General features: G+C 38.2%; 1 protein-coding gene across 3 annotated transcripts in view; it reads left to right on the top strand.

Annotated features, from left to right (window-relative positions):
- The window catches only part of NRF1 (nuclear respiratory factor 1), a 129256-nt gene extending 114616 nt beyond the window's left edge, over positions 1 to 14640 (top strand). For all 3 annotated transcript variants that reach the window (XM_074193706.1, XM_074193708.1, XM_074193705.1), the window contains exon 11: positions 12477 to 14640. In XM_074193706.1, coding sequence (XP_074049807.1) covers positions 12477 to 12640 — 164 coding nt within the window. In that variant the 3' untranslated portion in view covers positions 12641 to 14640. The remainder of the gene's footprint in view (positions 1 to 12476) is intronic.
- The last annotated feature ends 5838 nt before the right edge of the window (positions 14641 to 20478 follow it).

Raw genomic sequence — 20478 nt, 5'->3', positions numbered from 1 at the left:
AATGGTCTTCCTTTTGTGTGAGGTGTTCTCTTCACCCACTCTCACCTCCCCCCATTTCCCCCTCCCCCCCCCCCCCAGCTGGATATCAAATGAAGGTGTGGTTGTGGTTGGAGTCTGTAAAGTGAATGTCTAAGTGGCACCTGCTTCATTCAACAGGTCTGCTTTCCAGGTGCCCTCCCACTCCACATCTGCTCCCGACAAAGCCTCTTTTCTCCTCCTGTTGGCCCATAGAGAGTGCAAAGACTTGAAAAGAGGCAAGCCAGATTCTGAATTCTGCTTTGCCAGCAGAATCTCCAGTAACATTCTAATTATCCCCCAAATCTTCATTATTAGTGAGGCCCCAACAGAAAATTTGCACAGTAGGGTTGAAGGGGGGAGAGGAGAGGAAGCATCCTTTCAGTTGCAAAATGAGCAAATTGGATCTAGGATTCATTGAGGGGGCTTAAATATGGAAGTTCCGACCCCTCCGAACATGGCTACAAAGACTGTGCTATCAGATTGGCTTCAGTGAAGTGGCATCCAATCATTCTTCTTCGGAGTAAGTCCAACCTTGTATTCTGAAGTGCTAGGAACAGAAGGAATGCTTCGTGGAGCTGGACAGCTTTCAGATGCAGATAGATTTCCTCATTTGTTCTCAGTTGGGGTTTGTTTTTTCCCCTTTTAAAAAAATGGGAGTGGGGGAGGGGCAGCAAAGGGAAGAACCTGTTTCTCTTTGACTTGTCAGCCATGAATGTTGCTCTTGATGTTAACAGAAATATGTCCATTGAGGAATGAGCAAGGGAAATGCTGGAGAAACATATTTTAGTTGAACACCAAAAGTATCCAGTTACAGATTGAGTTTCCATCCAAACAGTGCCAGCTCTCATGGTACTGCACCATGTGTGTTGTGAGACTTGTGTACATATATGACATTAGCTTGGCTTTGCTGAAGCTCTGAAAGGAGCTATAGGGTCTGGTGAGTCTGAGCCCCTCTCAAAGCTTCATTTTTAACCACTAGTGAAATAGAAAAGGAAATTCAAGCAGGTCCTGAGTTTGATCACCTTCCTCTAACAGGGATCTCTTCCTCGACTCTGTCTTCCTCCCCCTGCCCCCTCCCAACCTCCTGAAGTAGTGAGTTGTGTCTAATGAGGACAGTGACCCCAGGCTTTTAGGTACATTGGGTTTAGCTGTCTTGCCTCCATGGCTTCCCTTTCCTTCCTTGAGCTGGCTTGGCTGCTAACTAGGACCTCCCTTTCCCAGAAAAGAGAGGCCATTGGTAGCAGATCACTACTTGCTAAATTCTGTATTTGAGTGCTTAGAAAAACCACACCACTTGTGTGACACAGAAATGGGTAAGACACTAGCAGAGGCCATAACCAAGCTGTAGCCCTTAAGAGCAGTGCCCCATAGGAATTTCCAAAAATTCAAAATTCCCAATTTTATTAGGTAAAGCTTTATAGTCTTAATTCTCCATGTGTGATCAAGAACAAGGATTTAACTTCATTGTCTATTTGTCCTCTTATATAGTAGCCCTATCAACTAGTGTTTTAAAGATAAGCTGCTTCAAGCTCCTAAGAGTGTGACCATATGGAAATAATAATAGTAGCTCAAATTAATATACTGCCTTTCTTCCAGCATGCTTAAGTCTCTTAACCATAATCTCACATTCTCACAACAGATGTGAGAAGAGTGACCTATCTATTCTGCCTGCTTTTAAGGGCAGATAAATCATGAATTTTATAGAGACTGAGTCACCTCTTAGCCAGTCAATCATTTTATTAAACAGGATCTTTGCCTGGGGCCTAGGATATGAATACAAGAGGGAAGTAAGCACTCCCTGCCCTCAAAAAGCTTAGATTGTATTAGGGATAGTATGTATTCTTAAGCATAAACACAATCTATGCAAAATGAACACCAGCCTGGTAGGAGAGGAGAGGGCTGTAGCAGCTGAAGGCTCAGGAGAGGACCCATGTGATGAGAGATGAGAGCAAGGAAGAGGAGCCAGGGTAAAGGTCAAACAGGAGTTCTTTAGTCTCGGGCAATCAAAGTAGACTGAGTAGGAAATGTCATAGTTAAGATTATAAGTATATAATATAGGTATATTGGAGTGAAGGGGATACAAGGCAGGAGTCCTCTGAAATAATGCAGGTGAAAGGTAATAAGGATCTGAATTAGGGTAGTGGCTTTGTGAGAAGTATCTTAACAAAATGGCACACCTCTCTCTCTCTCATGGTGGAAGAGAGGGGTCTACAACCAAGAATAAAAGAGAGTTGATTTTTTAGGAAAACAAATAGGTATAGACGGACCTGTGATTTTAAGAAACTCAAAGATGGGGAAATTCCCTCTATCAATGCAAGTCAGTATTATTCTTTGTTGTCTAAAGTAGTGAGATCTTAAATGACTTGCCAAGAGTCAGCAGTCATTATTAACAGAGCTAGAACCTGAACCCAGGTCTTCTTGCCCTTGAGGCTGACTCTTTAACTGCCACATCATATCTACATGAAACATAAGTAGGAAGGGAAATGTGCTATTAAAAATACTATAATTCCAAAACATTTTTTATTAGATTGTATATAGTGCTTTTGGATTATATGTATTTTCATTAACACATTATTAAACGCTTTATGTATTATACATGTTCACACTGTTAGAATTTGGAATATTGGAGGATACATGATAGAGAAGATCCCGAAAGCCTTACAAAAATGAATATCAAGGATTACTTTAATTCTGTGAATTGGATATAATTATTGTCCAACAGGGGTTAGCAAAACCAAGTAGCTTCCCTAGCTGTTTACCAAGCAGATAATAGGTAGTGTTTTCACCATCTCTTGGTCATCATTTTTTTTTAATTTATATTTTGGTGTCGGGTTTCTTTGTAGCTATAAGTGGAGTATAACTGAGAATATCATCAGTGAATTAGGTTTTTTTTGGGGGGGTGTCATGAGAAGCAATTGGTTGCCATAGCAACACCAAGAAATTTCAGGCTCTGGATGGGCTTCAGAGGTGGTGGATGTTGTGTGTCATTCTCATTGCCTTGTGCTGGGATGGTTTATCACCTTGGACATGGTTAAGATAAGCAGGATATTGTTAATCTTTGGCCAAAGCTATAATCATGTATTTTATCAATTTACATAACCAATAGCCAGTGCTACCTAGAAACTTTAGATAAACATTTTAATTTTTTAATGCCTAACAAACAATACAGTATTCTCATTTACTACATCAGTTGAAATAGACATTGCTTGACTAGTTAACTGAATTCTGAACTAATTTTTAAAATATTATCTTGTGTTTTATTGATTCATTTTTTGTTCACTTTAAAATAAATTCTTTCCCTCTACCCAATGAACTGCACCTTTCAACAAAGATTAAAAAGTGGGATAGGGAGAGGGAATTAAACCTCAATGGAGACAATATTCCACCCCAATAGTCACCCAGTTCTATAATGAAAGAAGGAAGGTACATTTTTTGAATGAACTCTTTTTTGGGACCAAGTTTAATCATAATTATTCAAAAGTTGGATTTTTTCTTATTGTTCTTTCCATTCACATTGTAACAGTGATTGTTTCCTCTTTCTAGATGCTTCACTTTGTATCTGCTCATTCAAGTGTTTCTGTGCCTCTCCAAGTTTCTTCATGTAGTATGTTTCATGTAGCATAATAATATTCTATTCAAGTGCCACAATTTGTTTAACCATCCCTCCATTTGTGGGTACCTATATTGTTTCCAGTTCTTTACTATCATAAAAAATGTTGTTTTGAATATTTGGGGATATATGGAATCTTTTTTACTCTTCAATTTTCTTGGTATTTGCTGAGCAATAAAATCTCTGGGCCAGCAGATATGTACATTTGCATCATTTTTTTAGCCTAATTCCAGATTGTTTTTCATAAAGGTTGGGCCAATCTCAATTTATTAGCCTACCTGTCTTCCTGCAGCTTCTCCCTACATTGACTGTTTCCACTTTTATCATATTTGGCAAGTGTGAAATGTATGAGATGAAACCTGGATTGTTTTGATTTACACATTTTATTACAAATAATTTGGAGTAGTCTTTTATATGGCCTTAAATAATTTGCAATTCTTTTTTTTTTTTGAGAAAGGAGAGGAATGTGTAGTCAAAAAAGCACTGAATTTGAAGTCCTTGTATTTAAATCCTTATTGTCACTTACTGCCTGTGTGACATTGGAAAAGTCACAACCTTTCTGGGCCTCAGTTTTCCCATCTACAAAATGAGACATCAGACTAAACATGGATTCTTAACCTTTTTTGTATTATGAAACCTTTGACCATCTAGTGAAATATAATCCCCTTCTTAGATAATTTTTTTCTGAGGTTTGTTGGGCGCTTTTTAAACTTCCTAATTGAAAGAGATATTAAATTGCAGTTTGAGGTTAGTGAAAATACAGGCATATTTTTTTTTCTATCAAAGATCACAAACCCAGGAGCAGCTAGTGGTGTAGTGGATAAAGCACTGACCCTGGAGTCAGGAGGAGCTGAGTTCAAATCCCTCCTCAGACACTTAATAATAACTTAGCTGTGTGACCTTAGGCAAGTCACTTAACCCCAATGCCTTACAAAAAACACACATACAAAAAAAAGATCACAGACCCCCTGAAATGTATTCATTGTTCCTTTGAAGGTATGTAGCCCTAAGTTAAGAATGCCTAAAATAGGTTATCTATAAAGTCCCTTACAATTCTAAATCTATGATCATAAAAACCCTCCCCTTAAAAGTGAAAAATTAGACTCAATTGGATTAGGTGAAACATTCCAAAGGGTATTCCATTCAAGGATTTGCCTTTGAAAACTTCTTACTTAGAATCCTCTGTTCAAGTGAAAGAAGAAGGAGTTTTGTAATTTATTTCAGTTCTGGCAAAGTAGATTCAGAGTAAGTCTACAGCTTTCTGAGGAGATTCAGCATTTTGAAACTAAAGTACAAAGAACCTGGGATCTACTTCCCGGACAAAAGGAGAAAAGATTAGGGAAAGAATATCTACTTCCACCTTAAGCAAAAGCAATGCTGGAGGTTATATATTTGGAAAATGAGATATACTACTCCATCTACAAAAGGAATTTTATATCAGTCCACTCTAAAAAGGATTCCTCTTTTTTTTAATAATAAAGTACAAAGTCAAGGTTATTTAGAAACTGTAAGACATTAAAAGCAAGGATATAACAATTTAATAAAAGACTGACAGGATTTATGATATGTGCAACTTTATAATAGAAATACATAAACCTGTCATATCTAGGACCCAAGAAAACATATATGAGGACTTTGTCTCCCACAGATTCTAGTAACATTCTTGATAGGTCTCTTGAGGTCTTTGAAAAGCTAAAGAGGCCCTAATTTTAACCTACTTAACATACCTAAATGACCCTTTCCTTCTATTTCATTTTTCATTTAGGGTACTACTTAGGATTTGGGACTCCTTTTAAAGTTCATCTAGGGGGACAGCTAGGTGGCACAGTGAATAGAGCACCAGCCCTGGAGTCAGGAGGATCTGAGTTCAAATGTGACCTCAGACACTTAATAATTACCTAGCTGTGTGGCCTTGGGCAAGCCACTTAACCCCATTGCCTTAAATAAAATAAATAAAAATAAAGTTCATCTAGGGGCAGCTGGGTGGCTCAGTGGATAAAGCACCAGCCCTGAATTCAGGAGGATCTGAGTTCAAATCCAGTCTCGGACACTTAATTACCTGGCTGGGTGACCTTGGACAGGTCATTTGACCCCACTGCCTTGCAAAACTAAAAATTATAATTATAAAAATTAAATTAAATAAATAAAAATAAAGTTCATCTAGTCCACTGCCTTACTTCTATGAATGAGAAACGAGACCCAGAGAGGTGACTTGCCCAAAGTCACGCAATAAATCATGGGAGGACCAGAATTAGAACCAAGTCATCTTCACTACTACTGACCTCCCTGTAATTTCTGTATTTCCCTAAAGCTACTGAATTTCCTTAAAATTGTTGTTCATAATCATTTCAAATGTTACACCTTTACTAAATTCTTCAAGATACCAGCCCCAAAGCCTTAGAGATTCAGATCTCTGAAGATTGTATCTAGAAATGAAAAGAAAGGGTGTGTAAATAACACAACCAACCTCTTGGTCCACTGTTCTTCCTAAAATGTATTCTCTTAAGGAGTTTGTCCATTCAAGTTAACTTAGTTAATAATAATAATAATAATAATAATAATAATAATAATAATAATAATATTTTCCCTTCATTTTCGAAGAAGACCACATCAGGGAGATGATGACATGAAATGCACACGAATTGGATTTGAGTAAGGGGATGCTGTACTAAGTCCAGCCTCACTTTCTCCTCCAGAGTCATCTGGATCTAGTGGCTAGAGAGGAATCAGGATTGCAGTGAGGCAATCATAGTTAAGTGAGTTGCCCAAGATCACACAGCTAGTAAGTGTCAAGTGTCTGAGGCAGGACTTGAACTCCCATCCTCCTAAATCCAAGGCCAGTATTCTATCCACTGTGCCACCTAGCTGTCCTACTTAGTTCCTAGGCAAATGATTACCTGTAAATTCTTGGTTCTCTCTACTCCTTCTCCATCTCTAATGTACAGCCTAATACCACCCAACATACTATGCATGTCTTCAATGATGCCTATTCTCAAAGGCTTCTTTTTTTCCCACTATCATCACTGTAGTCAACTGCATACTTTGGAGCATCTACTTGTTTAGGTTTATAGTGAGAAAAGAAGAAACAATCTATGTACTTAAAGGGCACAGTCACTGAATCCCATGGAATCCTCTGTCATTTTCCTTTCCATTGTTTAGATGGAGAAAAAGGGTAGGGGGTGGGCGGGGGAGGGAGGTAGTTAGTAAGGAGAGTATCTGTGAGGCCAGACCAGAACCCTTCTGGATAGAGCTAGTTCTTATTGTAAGGAAGAGTGAAAGTGTACAAAATTAAGTCCCTCATGCAGATTCTCTTATAGAATTGATAACCATATACAGTTGTATTTGTGTGCTATTTATCTAAGTATGTCTGTATAATTTTGCTTAAACTTTATAGTCCTAGGAGGATTTCTTCCTTCCAATTTAATTCTCATTAGAAAGCTCACTATAGTGAATAGTCAAGAATGTTGTAGATAATTATCTCTATTTACTCTTTATTTCTGCCTCTTATTTTTTTTTTTTAGTTTTTGCTAGGCAATGGGGTTAAGTGACTTGCCCAAGGCCACACAGCTAGGTGATTATTAAGTGTCTGAGGCCAGATTTGAACTCAGGTACTCCTGACTCCAGGGCTGGTGCTCTATCCACTGCTCCACCCATGCCTCATAGACACTTTAATAAGCATATTGTCCTAAAAGGAAATTCCAGTAGATCTTTGGCTAACATGCATAATGGTCTCCATAAATTTAGGTTTGAAGTACTCTTTGGGATAAACAGAGAGAAGGGCCATGGGGAAAAAAAGTAGTTTTTTTACAGTAGGAGCTGCATTAGTCACTAAGAAAAATATTCCCCAAAACTGCCCAATAATGGCAGCAAATGTATCTGGTAAGCAGATTGACTTAGAAACTCTGTCATATCTCTTCTCAGTCCCTTCAATGCTAGGAGACGAACAGATCTACTCCCTCCACCTCTGTGCATCTTGACCTGTGGTAGATTTTAGTTTGTTCAGCTACTTTGCTCTCTTCTTCAGTATCACTTTTTTTACATGCCACTTTGTGAATTTGCACATTTCCCAATCTTTAAAACATTTATATTCATTCATGTCTTCCTCTGATCCTTTAGATGACCCTTGTTAATTCATTAAGATTTTGCCAGTCTGGTAGCTTGTACCAAGTCTGAAGAAGTTTCCTGTAGGGATCTGGTGATGTCCTGTATGTCCATGATCTGTTATCTAAGGCCAACTTTAGCACTTCCTAACTGTGTGACTCTAGGCAAGTCATCTATAAAATAAGCTGAAGAAGGAAATGCCAAGCTATTCCAGTTCTTTGCTAAGAAAACTTCCTTCATGGGGTCTCCAGATCAAGAATGACAAGAAGTAAATCCAAAAAACTCTAAGGGCCATAATCAAGTACAGACAAAATCTTTGGACTTAGGAAGGAAAGACAATTAAGAATCCTAAAGGCAACTAATACATTTTCATTCTTTCTTGCCACTGGCTATATTTGCATTTCCTTACCATTCTCTTACTTCTGTCTTACTTTGTTTCTAATATTCATTTGTGAATTTCAATCTTATTAGATCTACTCACTGAACTGGTTTTTTTTTTTAAGAATTTATTTATTTTGAGGTACAATTTTTCCCCTATTCTTGCTTCCCTCCCCCCACACCACAGAAGGCAGTTTGTTAGTCTTTACATTGTTTCCATAATATACATTGATCTAAGTTGAATGTGATGAGAAAGAAATCATATCCTTAAGGAATAACTGGCTTCTTATACTTAGCTTTTCTTTCCTTATTCTGTTTACATGTTCACACCTTAACCATTCTTCTTTCTTTAGTAGTGGTCTTCATTTAACCTGCTGGTTTCTAAAACCCACTTGCAGCAAGTCAACCCAGAAATACTTGGAGATAGTAAGGGAATACTTTAAGCAGAAATTGGACTGCAACTTCCTTCTCATTTCTAAATTAATGTCTCTTCCTCTTTTCCCAGTCACATTCTTTTATTCCTGCTTAGTTGTCCCTCTTTTACAGAGCAGTAAGTATTGTTTGGCCAGTTTTCATTTTGTTTCCCTTCCATCTCCTAGCATGCTCTCTGTATGATCATTAGCTGCCTATCTTTCTGAACTCCATTTAACCCTCTTCAACTTTTTATTCTATCCCAGGTGAAAACTATTCCTTTCAGCTTTTAATTTTCTAGTTTTTGCAAAGCAATGGGGTTAAGTGGCTTGTCCAAGGCCAGTGCCCTATCCACTGTGCCACCTAGCCGCCCTCCTAGGTGAAAACTTTCCATGACTAACTGGAAAAATCTTAATGTTGAAAGAGGCCAGGTAGTTACAATGAAGAACAAATCCAAAAGGTTTTCCAGTTTATGGAGCTGACCAGTTCAAAGACCCATCCTTTTCCAAGCTACAGGACAATGAGAACTAATATTTAACTGAGACTTTAAAAATCTGGCAAACTTTTAAGTTTGTCATTTCATCTGATCCTCACAAGGACACTGTGGTAGACAGACTCCAGACACTGTCATCCTCATTTTACAGATGCAGAAACCAAGACTGTGAGAGGTAGAATGACTGTCATGCAGCCTGTTGATATCAGAGATGAGATTTGAACCCAGGTCTTTCTGACTCCAAATCCAACCCTCCATCCATTTTTGTCACAAGCAGATCTCTCTTGTGTATACAAATGGCAGGACCTGCAGTTCTGTTTAGGAGTATCTTGTTCCTTCTCCAAAAGAAGTCAGTCAACAATTTAATAAGCACTTGCTGAGTCAAGTTGAATACTAAGGATACAACAACAAAACAAGACAGTCCCTGCCCTCAGAAAGCATATATTCTATCAGGCAGACTGTGACCTAAGAATTTGTACAAATACATACAGAAATTCAAGAAATGGGTAGTGACTTCATCACTGTCTCTTTGGTCTTAAGTGTAATACATTCATGCTGATTATTAATATTTTTTAACATGCATCATATTCTTGAGATACTGGAGTCACAGCATAGACAAAGACCAAAACTTTATTCAGAAGGAGTTAGCTTTACTTCCAATTTTAACCATCTTAAATTTGAAATAGGAAAACTGGCTATCAGTATACACAGCAAGCTACTTCTTTAACTGTTCTCTATCAGTGGACTTTGGTTCCACTAACAATGACTAATATTCACTACAAATTTGCAACTCACAACCCATCCACATCTGTCCATCATGTATGACTTTTTTTTGTCCAGCTGGTGTACAAAGGGTCTTTCCATTGTTCTTTTTATATTTCATGCATCCTGGTATAATTCACGGCCAGTCCATCTATTATCCTTTCACTTGAAATATTTTAAAGCAGTCCTGAATCTTGTGCTGCCAGTCTATCTAATTTCCACAGCCCATGGTGAAATGTGAAGTTGAAAACAGAAAAGAGTGACACAGAAAACATGTCTGGTCTGCCTCTCTTTTTCTTTGTTCCTCAATCAAATTCTTGCCATCTGGGTACTGAATAACTGCCACCCAAATTCCCTCACACCATGGTCCAGATAGGAAGGAGATCCTGACATTTATCTTCACCATTCCCCAGAAGCATAAGCCATGGACACACACACTGTGGGCACTGGACATAGGAGCCAGGTCCAGGCCTCCTATGGCACAATCTAGATAGAGAAGCAAAACATAAACTTTGTAATTTAGAAAAGTGCCATGTGCCAAATGAATATTATAAGCAATAAATTGGAGGAGAATGAGCATTGAAGTTAATGTTTTTCTTGAAGATTTCTCCATATGCATTACCTTTCATTGTGGGAGATTTTTAGCCTCTTTAAGAAATATAACTGTAAAGAAAACTGCATGATACCTTTGTAAATTATGCCCAGAATAAATAACTGAGGCCAGAGGCACAGAAATATTCTTAATCCAAGCCATTGGTGGCCTTTTGGTGCTCAGTAAAACCTAATCATCAGGAAAATGGAGTAAAGTTTACAAAATTTCCTCATCACACTAGCCAGGGAATTGCCATATGCATTGTGGTCAGGTTGTTTAGCTGAAGAAGTCCTGCAACCTAGGATTTGTCATTTCTGAGTCAGTTTTGACCTCTCTGTTCCATTTTGGATACCTGTATATACCAAAGAGGTTATACTGTGCCCCAGGGAAAAGCAGACTAAAATTTGTTGAGCATCTCCCTTTTGTAGTCTTCATGATAAAAACATTTCCTTCAATCATTTTGAGCCCATACTTCTAATAGTGAAAATTCTATAAAGTTCTTATCCTGTCTCTGCCACTATGTGACTTAACTTCTCTAAGCCTCCATTTTCTTTCTCTTAAGAGGGTTGGATTAGCTTCTTTCAGAGTTCCTTCCAGTTCCAAAATATTATTACACTCCCCACAAATCTATAAATATGTTACCTACCTATTACCAGCCTTTCAGATGGACAGAAGGTCCTAAAAAGCCTTGCTTCCCTTTGCTTCCTCTTAGCTATCATGGGAAGACTAAAAAGGAAAAAACTTCCAAATTGTGGGAAAGTGCTTGTTGCTTAACACAATTGAAATGACCCAAAATCCAAACTGAGCTTAACATGTGCCATCTCTATTGGGGTTAATCAGTTTTGAAGCTTGAACAGATGTGTCAAAGGGACAATCTCAGACCTGATTATTATATCTCAGCATTTTAATGATATCTCTTCCAAGGGCAGTCAGCCTACCTTAAGCCAGAGGGGGTTTGCTAGCACCTCTTCCCCTGTCTTTTGCTCTGGCCACTGTCACAAAGGCTGGTACATCAGAGTACTGTGGGCCACTTATCTAATCTCAGACCAAGTTGGGTGGGTGGGTGGGTGGGTGTGTCCATCTGTCTGTCTTTATCTAAAAATCCCTGTATGGAAATATTAGGACACTTGAGTGATAAAATTCCTCCCTCTGCAAATCTTTCAAGATGAGTAAACCCAGGTACCAAGTGTCATTTGTGCCTCAGACAGCTTTTCGAATTAGGATTGGCCCCATGAAGATAGCAAAGGCTCAGGTTGGGGAGCCTACAAGGTGATCATTTGGATGAATCCTGACTCAGGTTGCCCTGAGACGGGGAGCTCACAACATCTGCAAGGGCGGGGCAACTGACTAAATGCAGAAAGGAAATCTGGTGGAAAAACAATGATCCACCTATCAAAGTTGGTTATGAAAACATTCCCTACCTTGGATTGATAACCTTTTCATTCTAGTTTAAATCTACTCCCTTGATAGTAAAAACTAACAGAGTTGAGTTTAGCCAATTCATTGATTAGTTACAGTGATTAAATCCATTTGGTCATCTCCCTTATCACAGTCTATAGGTTTTAGCTGCATGACTGAATTATATTTGTGGAATGAGTGATATGTCCCTTGAATTAGAAGGCATCTAAATTATTGATGTGGTAAGAAAACCAAGTTGAAAAGAGAGGACATCTGTCAGAGATCTTGGCTTCTGACTTTGCCGCTGACCTCTCTTCAAACACTAGGGTGCTGTCTCCTAGTCAGAACCTTTGGCATCCTTTACATTCCAGGGGTGACCCACCCAGGGGACTACTCTTGACCAGGATTTCCTCATTCACATTGGACATTTTTGACCAGAAGAGTGAGTAGAGGTTAAGAAAGATAGAAGAATAGAGTGTGAGTGCACTTCCTGCTCTTCCTACAAACAAGTGCATAGAAGTCACCCAGCTGCAAAACTGTTGGCAAATCCAGCCCAGCTTTCCTAACTCCTTTCTCATCCTGTAAAATAGGAGTCTGTCTTTTGCCCCAGGAGGATGCCGACTGTCCCTAAATGGAAGCCCAAACCAAGTTCAGCGTCCTTGTTGTCTTGAAGGCAGAGAGTGACCCTTGTCCTTTTTCCTTTGTCTTTTCAGGCTTGGTGCAGATTCCGGTAAGCATGTATCAGACTGTGGTAACCAGCTTGGCTCAAGGGAATGGTCCAGTTCAGGTGGCCATGGCTCCAGTGACCACCAGGATAGCAGACAGCGCAGTCACCATGGATGGCCAGGCTGTGGAGGTGGTGACCTTAGAACAGTGACACTGACCTGGATCATGGGCTCATTTTCTATTCTACAACAAAGAAGTTTTTTACACGTTTGCAGAAGTGCAATCAGGCACCATTAAGTCTCCCGACTTTGGAAACAAGTTTTGTTATCCTTTTTTTTTTAAAGGAAAAAAAGGGAGGGAGCAGAGGACGCATGAAATGGCATTTTTTAAAAAGCACCACTCTTGATTTTCTGATGCAGTGGAGTTCAAGGCAACATTGTCGCCTTCACTGTCCAGAAAAGGCCAAATTGTGGCAGGCCTCCATTCTGCAGAAACGTGTGTGTGTGTGTGTGTGTGTGTGTGTGTGTGTGTGTGTAGAAAATATATGTATATGTGTACATAGGTATATACACATTTACATATATGTGGAATATATATGTGTGTGTGTGTGTGTATATATGTATTTATATATGTATATATATAAATACATATATATATATATGAGAAACCCACATTAAATTAGCTGTATGAAATCAAGGTGAGCTGTCGAAAAAGTAATTCACCCAGTTTAGTGGGTGGCAGGTTACACAGCTAGACACAGTTGCTCTGCTATATGTTTCTATTGGGGCCATGCATTGAGCTACTGACAGACTCAGGCAGAGGTAGCCATGCCCTCTGAGAGAGCTGCCCTAAGAGTGGCAGGGAAATCTTTTTCTACTGGACTCACCCCAAGGAAAGGGACTGCAGAGTGGGGTGGATTTGGCAGTGTCCACATGCAGGCAGGGACTGTGGTTAAGGCTGAACAGAGGCAGACACTCCTCCTCGGGGCAGGCCTGGCCTAGCCTAGCCTTGCCCCAGATTGGGTAGGGACTCCCTCCTCCACCTTCCTTAGAAAAATCCCTTTTTTTAATCTCATGGCAATTTCAATTTTGCTTTGGTCAGCCCTGGTTTTGGTCTTATCTTATACGTATGAACTGAAGAATAGCAAAGATAGGTAAGATTTGAGTGAGAAAGAAAGAGAGAGAGAGAGAGAGAGAGAGAGAGAGAGAGAGAGTGTGTGTGTTGAGAGAGAGCACAAAGAGAGAAAGAAAAAAATATCTTCAAAGAACAGGAGACACCAACTACCTTAAATGTTTTTTTTTCCTACAACTTTGTGACTTAACAATATTAAACCCTAGAACTGAAAGGTACGTCTGATCCATATAAGGTATGACTGTTACTGATGATATTGGATCAGAGTAAAAGAAAACAAATGAACCAAGGATAGAGTGGGTGTTCTCTACCCTCCAGGACTTTGATTCCTGTTCATTTTCTCTCTGCTTAGTGACTTTGGAAATGGGGGTGGAGGGTTTACATTTGTACCCCAGGATCCTGGACAACACAGGTCCCATACCTGTCTCAGCAGGCCCTGTACAGCTTTCCTACCCCTAACAGTGGTTGTTTGATCTGTATATTCTTTTTTCTCTCTTAAATACAATTTCCCTGCTGCAAGTGTTGGATTTTCAGTGGCAGATTATCACTTGAATTCCCAGCGAGCCAAACCTCTGCTCCTTGAACACAGATGGGAACCCCTCTTCCTCCCTCCTCCCAGACCCCCTTCCCCCACAGTGTGTGCAGCAGCATATGTATTTAATGTTTTTTTAATACAACATTAAGAAATTCTTCATGTCTTGCTCAGCCTTTGAGAAAGTTTCAAATTCTCGGATTTGCTTGTTTTATATGAAGCTATCCAATGTTCTTTGTATGTTTTTTTTTCTGTATGTATTGGGGGGAGGGGGAACATTTACATATAAACAGTCCTAAGTCTACAATTTGTTATTTTTTTAATTATTATTATTATAATTATTATTATTTTTTATTGTCATTGTGAAGATGTCCAGTGGCTTTAAAGTCCTTGTTTCCTTTGTGGTGAAATAACCTCCTGGTAGTTTGAGAGATTGCCAAGAAGATGGAAAAAAAACGCAAAAATCCAGTAGCAGAGCATGGAATCTGTGTTGTTTTCCCATTCTGTTTATTACTGCCTCATTCAATAAATAGTTACAGATGTGGCTACAGGAAGTGGGGATGTGTATTCATCTCTGGTGGGAGGGGAATCATGGGATAGCTCTTGGCCTCTGAGACAAATAAACTACCTTTTAGGATTGACTTTTATATCTGTGGAAAATATTTGATGTTTTAAGGTAAGAATTAATGCCCTTAAGATTATCTAAAATTATTTAATTTCCCAAGAAATCCTTTGAATCAGGATCCATACCCCCATTTGGTGTTGCCAGTTGAATATCTTGCAAGTGATATCAATGGTGGAAAAGGATAGAAAGTTAGGTTATCCTGACAGGGAGAGGTTGTGAAATGTTGCACTTTTCTTTCAAAATATAGCAACACACACACACACACACACACCCTCTCAAACCAGCATTCGATAGGATGACTGTCTTCAGGTATTTGAAGAGTTGTCATCCTGTAGTAGGAGAATTTGGGTGCCCACAGGGCAGAGCTGGAAGCAGAAAAGCTTTAGCTTTCTGTGAGACAAAACTTCCCAACAATCAGACCTGGCCATCCAAAAAGTGGAGATTAGCTGTTTCCTCTCCTTTACTTGAAGTCTTTGAGCCAGTCATGTTGTTCAAGGTAGGGGATGAACAAGATAAACTCAAATTCTTGCTAGATTTAAGTTTCTCTGACTTGGTACTGTTCTTATTCATTCTGGTGAGGATTTGTTTGCAATGACATGACAGACTCTTCATAGAGAAGGCCTCAAAACTGAAGAACTTTGAGAACCATCAGAATAAATTACCAAGGAAAGGTGGGGAATCTTTTTTCAAAAGGCATATTTAAAGATTCTTTTCCAACTGGGTCCTTGTCATTGCTACTTCTAAAGGCAAGGAATAGATTAGCAGTCTGCTGTACCAGCTTCTGCCAATCAGGTTGGGGCTCAATATATATTTTGTGATCGAATTAATGTAACTGGAGTGTACAAAACCATGACAAGGTGTGAATGGGGCAAACACAAACTGGTTCCCCAATTTCCATTGGTAGAGGGACACTAATAGCTCTAGGAAGGTTGCTTGACTAGGAAATAGACCCAATAACTCTCATATTCCTATTCCAGCAAAACCCTGAAGTTTACACCATACCGAATAATGATCAAGATATCTACTGAAAACCTTCCACTCCAGAACTACTTAAGAGGTGGGCTAGAAGCCCAAGGACCATGAGCAAAGCCAGAACCAACATAGGGTAGCATACCAGAAATAGGGCAGGAACCAGCATAAGTTGCAAGGCTCTATGTCTGGAAGAGCAGAAGCCTCCTCAGAGCAAGCCCCAGCAAAAATATCTTAAATCTTAGGGATTGATAGCTGGATAGACCCAGGGGTTCTGAACTTCCAAATGTTTTATTTTGAGATTCTGGACAAGATTCTAAAGATCTAGTATCTGAACCTCAAAAATCTTGGGGAACCTAACCTGTGGAGGTAGTAAAGATCAACAGAAATGCAACCTAGAATAAGAACAAGCAGAACCTACTACCCCCCCCACCAAGTACAGGGGGCAAAACCTGACCCTGCCCAAAGCCCCCTCAGGAATTCCAGCTGAAGAGGTAAATCAAAGAAAATATCAACCACTATCAGAAAGCATTACAGACCTAGAAATGACCAAAAGGAAAGCGAAACTACCCACAATTATAGACAGAGACTTAAAAGAAAAATAAATTTTCCACGCACACCATATAATTATCTCAAAAAAATAAAGTGAGAGATAAAAATGAAATAACTCTGGAAGAAAGAATTGAAATAATAAATAACTTAGAAGAAAACATGATAAACCTAACTAGAATCGACTAAACAGTAAATAAGGATGGGATAGTAAGAAATATTAGAATGATACAAGGAGCAGCTTGGTGTTGCAGTGGATAGAGCACCGGCCTTGGAGTCAGGAGGACCTGAGTTCAAATGCAGCCTCAGACACAATAATTACCTAGCTGTGTGACCTTGAGCAAGTCACTTAATCCCATTGCTTTAAATAAATTTAAAAAAAATGATAGGACTCTGCCAAAATCATGATAACCCTTCCCCTCCAAAAAAAATTCAGAACACCATATTTCAAGAAGTCATAATGAAAACTGCCAAAATCTACCCAAACCAGATGACACTAAAGATATATAAATGCCCTTTTTTTAAATTGATCACCTCTTAAAAGGAAAACTCACAGGAATATCATAACCAAAATTCTGAGATCTCAACTTCAAAGAAAAAATACTGTAGGTATTTAGAAAGAAGCTATTCAAATACCAAGGAGCTATAATCAGAAATCACATAAGACCTGAAAAATCCTAATAAGACACAAAAATAATACTGGAAAACACTACTACAAAAAACAAGATCATAGGTTCCAATCAAGAATAACAACCTGCAAAGCTAAATAGAGTCTTGCTGGGGGAAAAAAATTCACCTTTAATGGAATATAGGTGTTTTCAAGCATTTTTTTAATGAAAAGACTCAGAGCTGAATAGAATCTTTGAAATGCAAACACAAGTTGAAAGAAAACTAAAAAAGTAAATTTAAGCAATTTGAAAGCTCTGTAATAGGACTAAAATTCTAGTAGGGTGAGAAGTGTTCCTTTGGAAACAATGTCCTCAAAAGAGATTTGAGATAACAGTGAGGAGAAAGGTCTTGTGAAGGGGTCATTTTTGTACTGTTTTAAAGAAAAGTAAAAAAAAAGTATTCTAGTATATGAAGAAGGAAAAAGAAGTAAAACTTGCTATTTCTCATCATTGGGAGTGCATGAAATGGCAAGTCAACAAGCACATTTATCAAACTCTATGTTTGACACTGCTAAGTGGTCAGAATACAAAAGGGGGGGTGGAATAGTCCCTGGTCTTAAGGAATTGGTAGTCTAGTGGGGAAGATAATGTGAAAACAAAATATCTCCATGATAAATTGGCGATAATTGTAGACAGGACTTTACCTGAGACTGGAGAGAAGCTAAGAGGCAGAGATGAAGAGAGAAGAGTTCCAGGCATTGGTGACAGCCAGTGAAACCAAGTCAAGGAGATCTAGTATCTTGTTTGAGGACCAGCCAGAAGGTCATCGCCACACCAGAGAACATAGGAGTAAAAAGGCTGGAAAGGTGGCAAGGGAGCCGATCCAAAGCTTCCTGGATGGAGTGGGCTGGGGGGTGGAGATAATGAGCTCTTGAAAGACCCCTGTGGTAGCAGAATAGGAGGAGATAGAATGGGAGCAGGTTATTGCAACAGTTTAAGCATGAAGGAGGAATGGAGAAAAGTGAGCATCAAATGGACAAAGGAGTATTCTACAGAGCTGAGTGTAAAAGTTCATCAGATTCTACAAGGAAATGGGTGGTGAGGAGAGAACCACCTAAAAGGGAAGATTATACTGGAGATGGAATAATTTGAAGCAAAACCAACTTCCGGATCCTTAAGGAAGGATGGGGGGGAATCTTTTATGTCCTTGTCCTATGTTAATTGCCTGATAGATACTTCTTGACATAAAAGGAAGTTTCTTAGTTTGCCAAATGAGAAATGATTGAATAAATTGTGGTATATGACAATATTATTATCTTATGCCCAAAGGGCAATAAAAATGTGCATAGCCTTTTATACAGCAACACCACTAATGGATCTTTATCCTGAAGAGATCATGAAAAAGGGTAAAAACTCCACATATACAAAAATATTCATAGTAGCTCTGTTTGTGGTAGCAAAGAATCAAATCTAGGGGATGTCCATCAATTGGGGAATTGCTGAACAAATTGTGGTATATGTACTTTGATGGGACACTATTGTTCTATAAGAAATTATGAGAAATGGGATTTCAGAGAAGCTAAGTAGGATGAGCAGAACCAGAAGAACATTGTACACCTTAAAAACATGGGGTGATGAGCAACCATGATGGACTTGCTCACTCCATCAGTGCAACGGTCAGGAACAATTTTAGAGGATCTGTGATAGAAAATACCATCTGTATCCAAAGGAGGAACTATGGAGTCTAAACAAAGACCAAAGATTATTTCAATTTTTAAAAAGTTGTCTTATGGATTACATATTTTAGTTATCTCAAATATTTTCTTTCTTCCTTAAGGATATGTTTTTCTCTCACATTAAATTTTGATCTGTTCATATCATGGAAACAAATGTAAAGACTATGTCAGATTGCCTTCTGTTAAGGGGAGGGGAGAAGAAGGGAGGGGGAAATGTAAAATTCAAAGCCGTGCAAAAAAATGATTGGCAGAAGCTACTGTTGTATATAACTGGAAAACAAATAAAATATTTATATAATTTAAAAAGGAAAATATTATTGTGTTTAAAAAAAAAAAGGAAGAGTTACCTGGGTTCAAATCTGGTCTCACACACTTAATAATTACCTAGCTGTGTGGCCTTGGGCAAGCCACTTAACCCCATTTGCCTTACAAAAAAAAAAAACCTTAAAAAAATGGAAAAGGATAGCTTCAGAGAAACCTAGAAGACTTTATGAACTGATATATAAAGTAAAATAAGCAGGACCCAGGAGAACAATTTATATGAGGACAACAACATTAAAAAGAAAAAATCTTTGAAAGACTTAAGAACTGATGCAGCGACCAATCCCATCTCCAGAAGACATGAAACATGTTATCTACCTCCTGAAAGAGATGGATTCAAGACTAAGACATGACCTATATTAGATTGTGCTTGCTATGTTTTGTCACAAGAATTTTTTCCCCTTTTTTACATAAATTTTTAATTGGAAAGGACATTCTATAGTAATATGTCCCCTTTTCTACCTCTCCTCAAAAAGAAAATAGAAATACATATATATATATATATATATACATATATATACAATATATAATACAAAAATATATATATATATTTAATGCATAAGAAAGGACAGAAATTCAGAAAGTAGAGACAAGCTGGATAGTTTTGTAAGTAATACATAATATATGCATTTAAAAGATAAATTGATTGATCTGAAATAGAGATTCAAATTCTTTTTTCTGGTGCTTGGAATTTTTAAAAATGTTCATTAAGCTGGGAATATGGGGAAAACTTAGATGCCTTACAGGTGTCTAGGGGTCTATTTAAAGAAAAAATTTCATGAAGAAATGAAGGGCTTATGATCTCAGGATGATAGCAAGATGTTGGATGGTTAAATGTGGGGAAAAACTGAGAAACAGCAAAAACCAATTAATTGTTGAGTTCATCCAAAAGGAAAACAATTGTCATGAATGTTGGTAATATGAAGCCTATGTTTCTCAGGATGACTAACCCTGGAATTTACCAAGGTGATAATAATGATCAAAAATGGGTGACTTTTGTGAAATAAATGAATTTCTTCCTGAAGGCTCTATTTTGGAAAACAGATGAGTTTCCTATTGGCTATAATGGTCCAGGTTCCATTGACCTGAATAAGGTACCCAAGTGTCTCATCTTAAATCCAAATAATAGGAAATATATGGATGACATGGGTGTCTTATGGCATAGTATATAGTTTGAAACTGAATTTGGAATAACGACATGATACAGACTGCAGTCTGAAGAATAAATCTAAAAGTATTATGGTTTTAGGTGAAACTCTGGGTCCTCACTATTTAAAGCAAAAAAAAAAATTATACCCCATCTTAAGATTATCCCCTAATAATTTTATTTAAATAAAAGCTAATTGATGACTCTTTCCTTCTCATCCAAATCCCCCATATGTGAATGTTTGAATGGCTTTATGACTTTTAAAAAAATGTTAATAAAAAAACTTGAGTGTAGTATAGTATAGAATCATACTCAGTACTATAGATGTACTTTATGTTTTACTTGTCTTGCCACTTGTAGTGAGAGCAGTAGGGTCATAGGTTACACATTTGCTTAAAGGATCCATATTGAATGCTTCTGCTACTGTCAAT

This window comes from Macrotis lagotis, chromosome 7 (assembly GCF_037893015.1).
Source record: "Macrotis lagotis isolate mMagLag1 chromosome 7, bilby.v1.9.chrom.fasta, whole genome shotgun sequence".
In the NCBI taxonomy this organism is placed as follows: domain Eukaryota; kingdom Metazoa; phylum Chordata; class Mammalia; order Peramelemorphia; family Peramelidae; genus Macrotis; species Macrotis lagotis.
The sequence above is the reverse complement of the archived record's forward strand: the minus strand, read 5'-3'. Positions and strand labels throughout refer to the sequence as shown.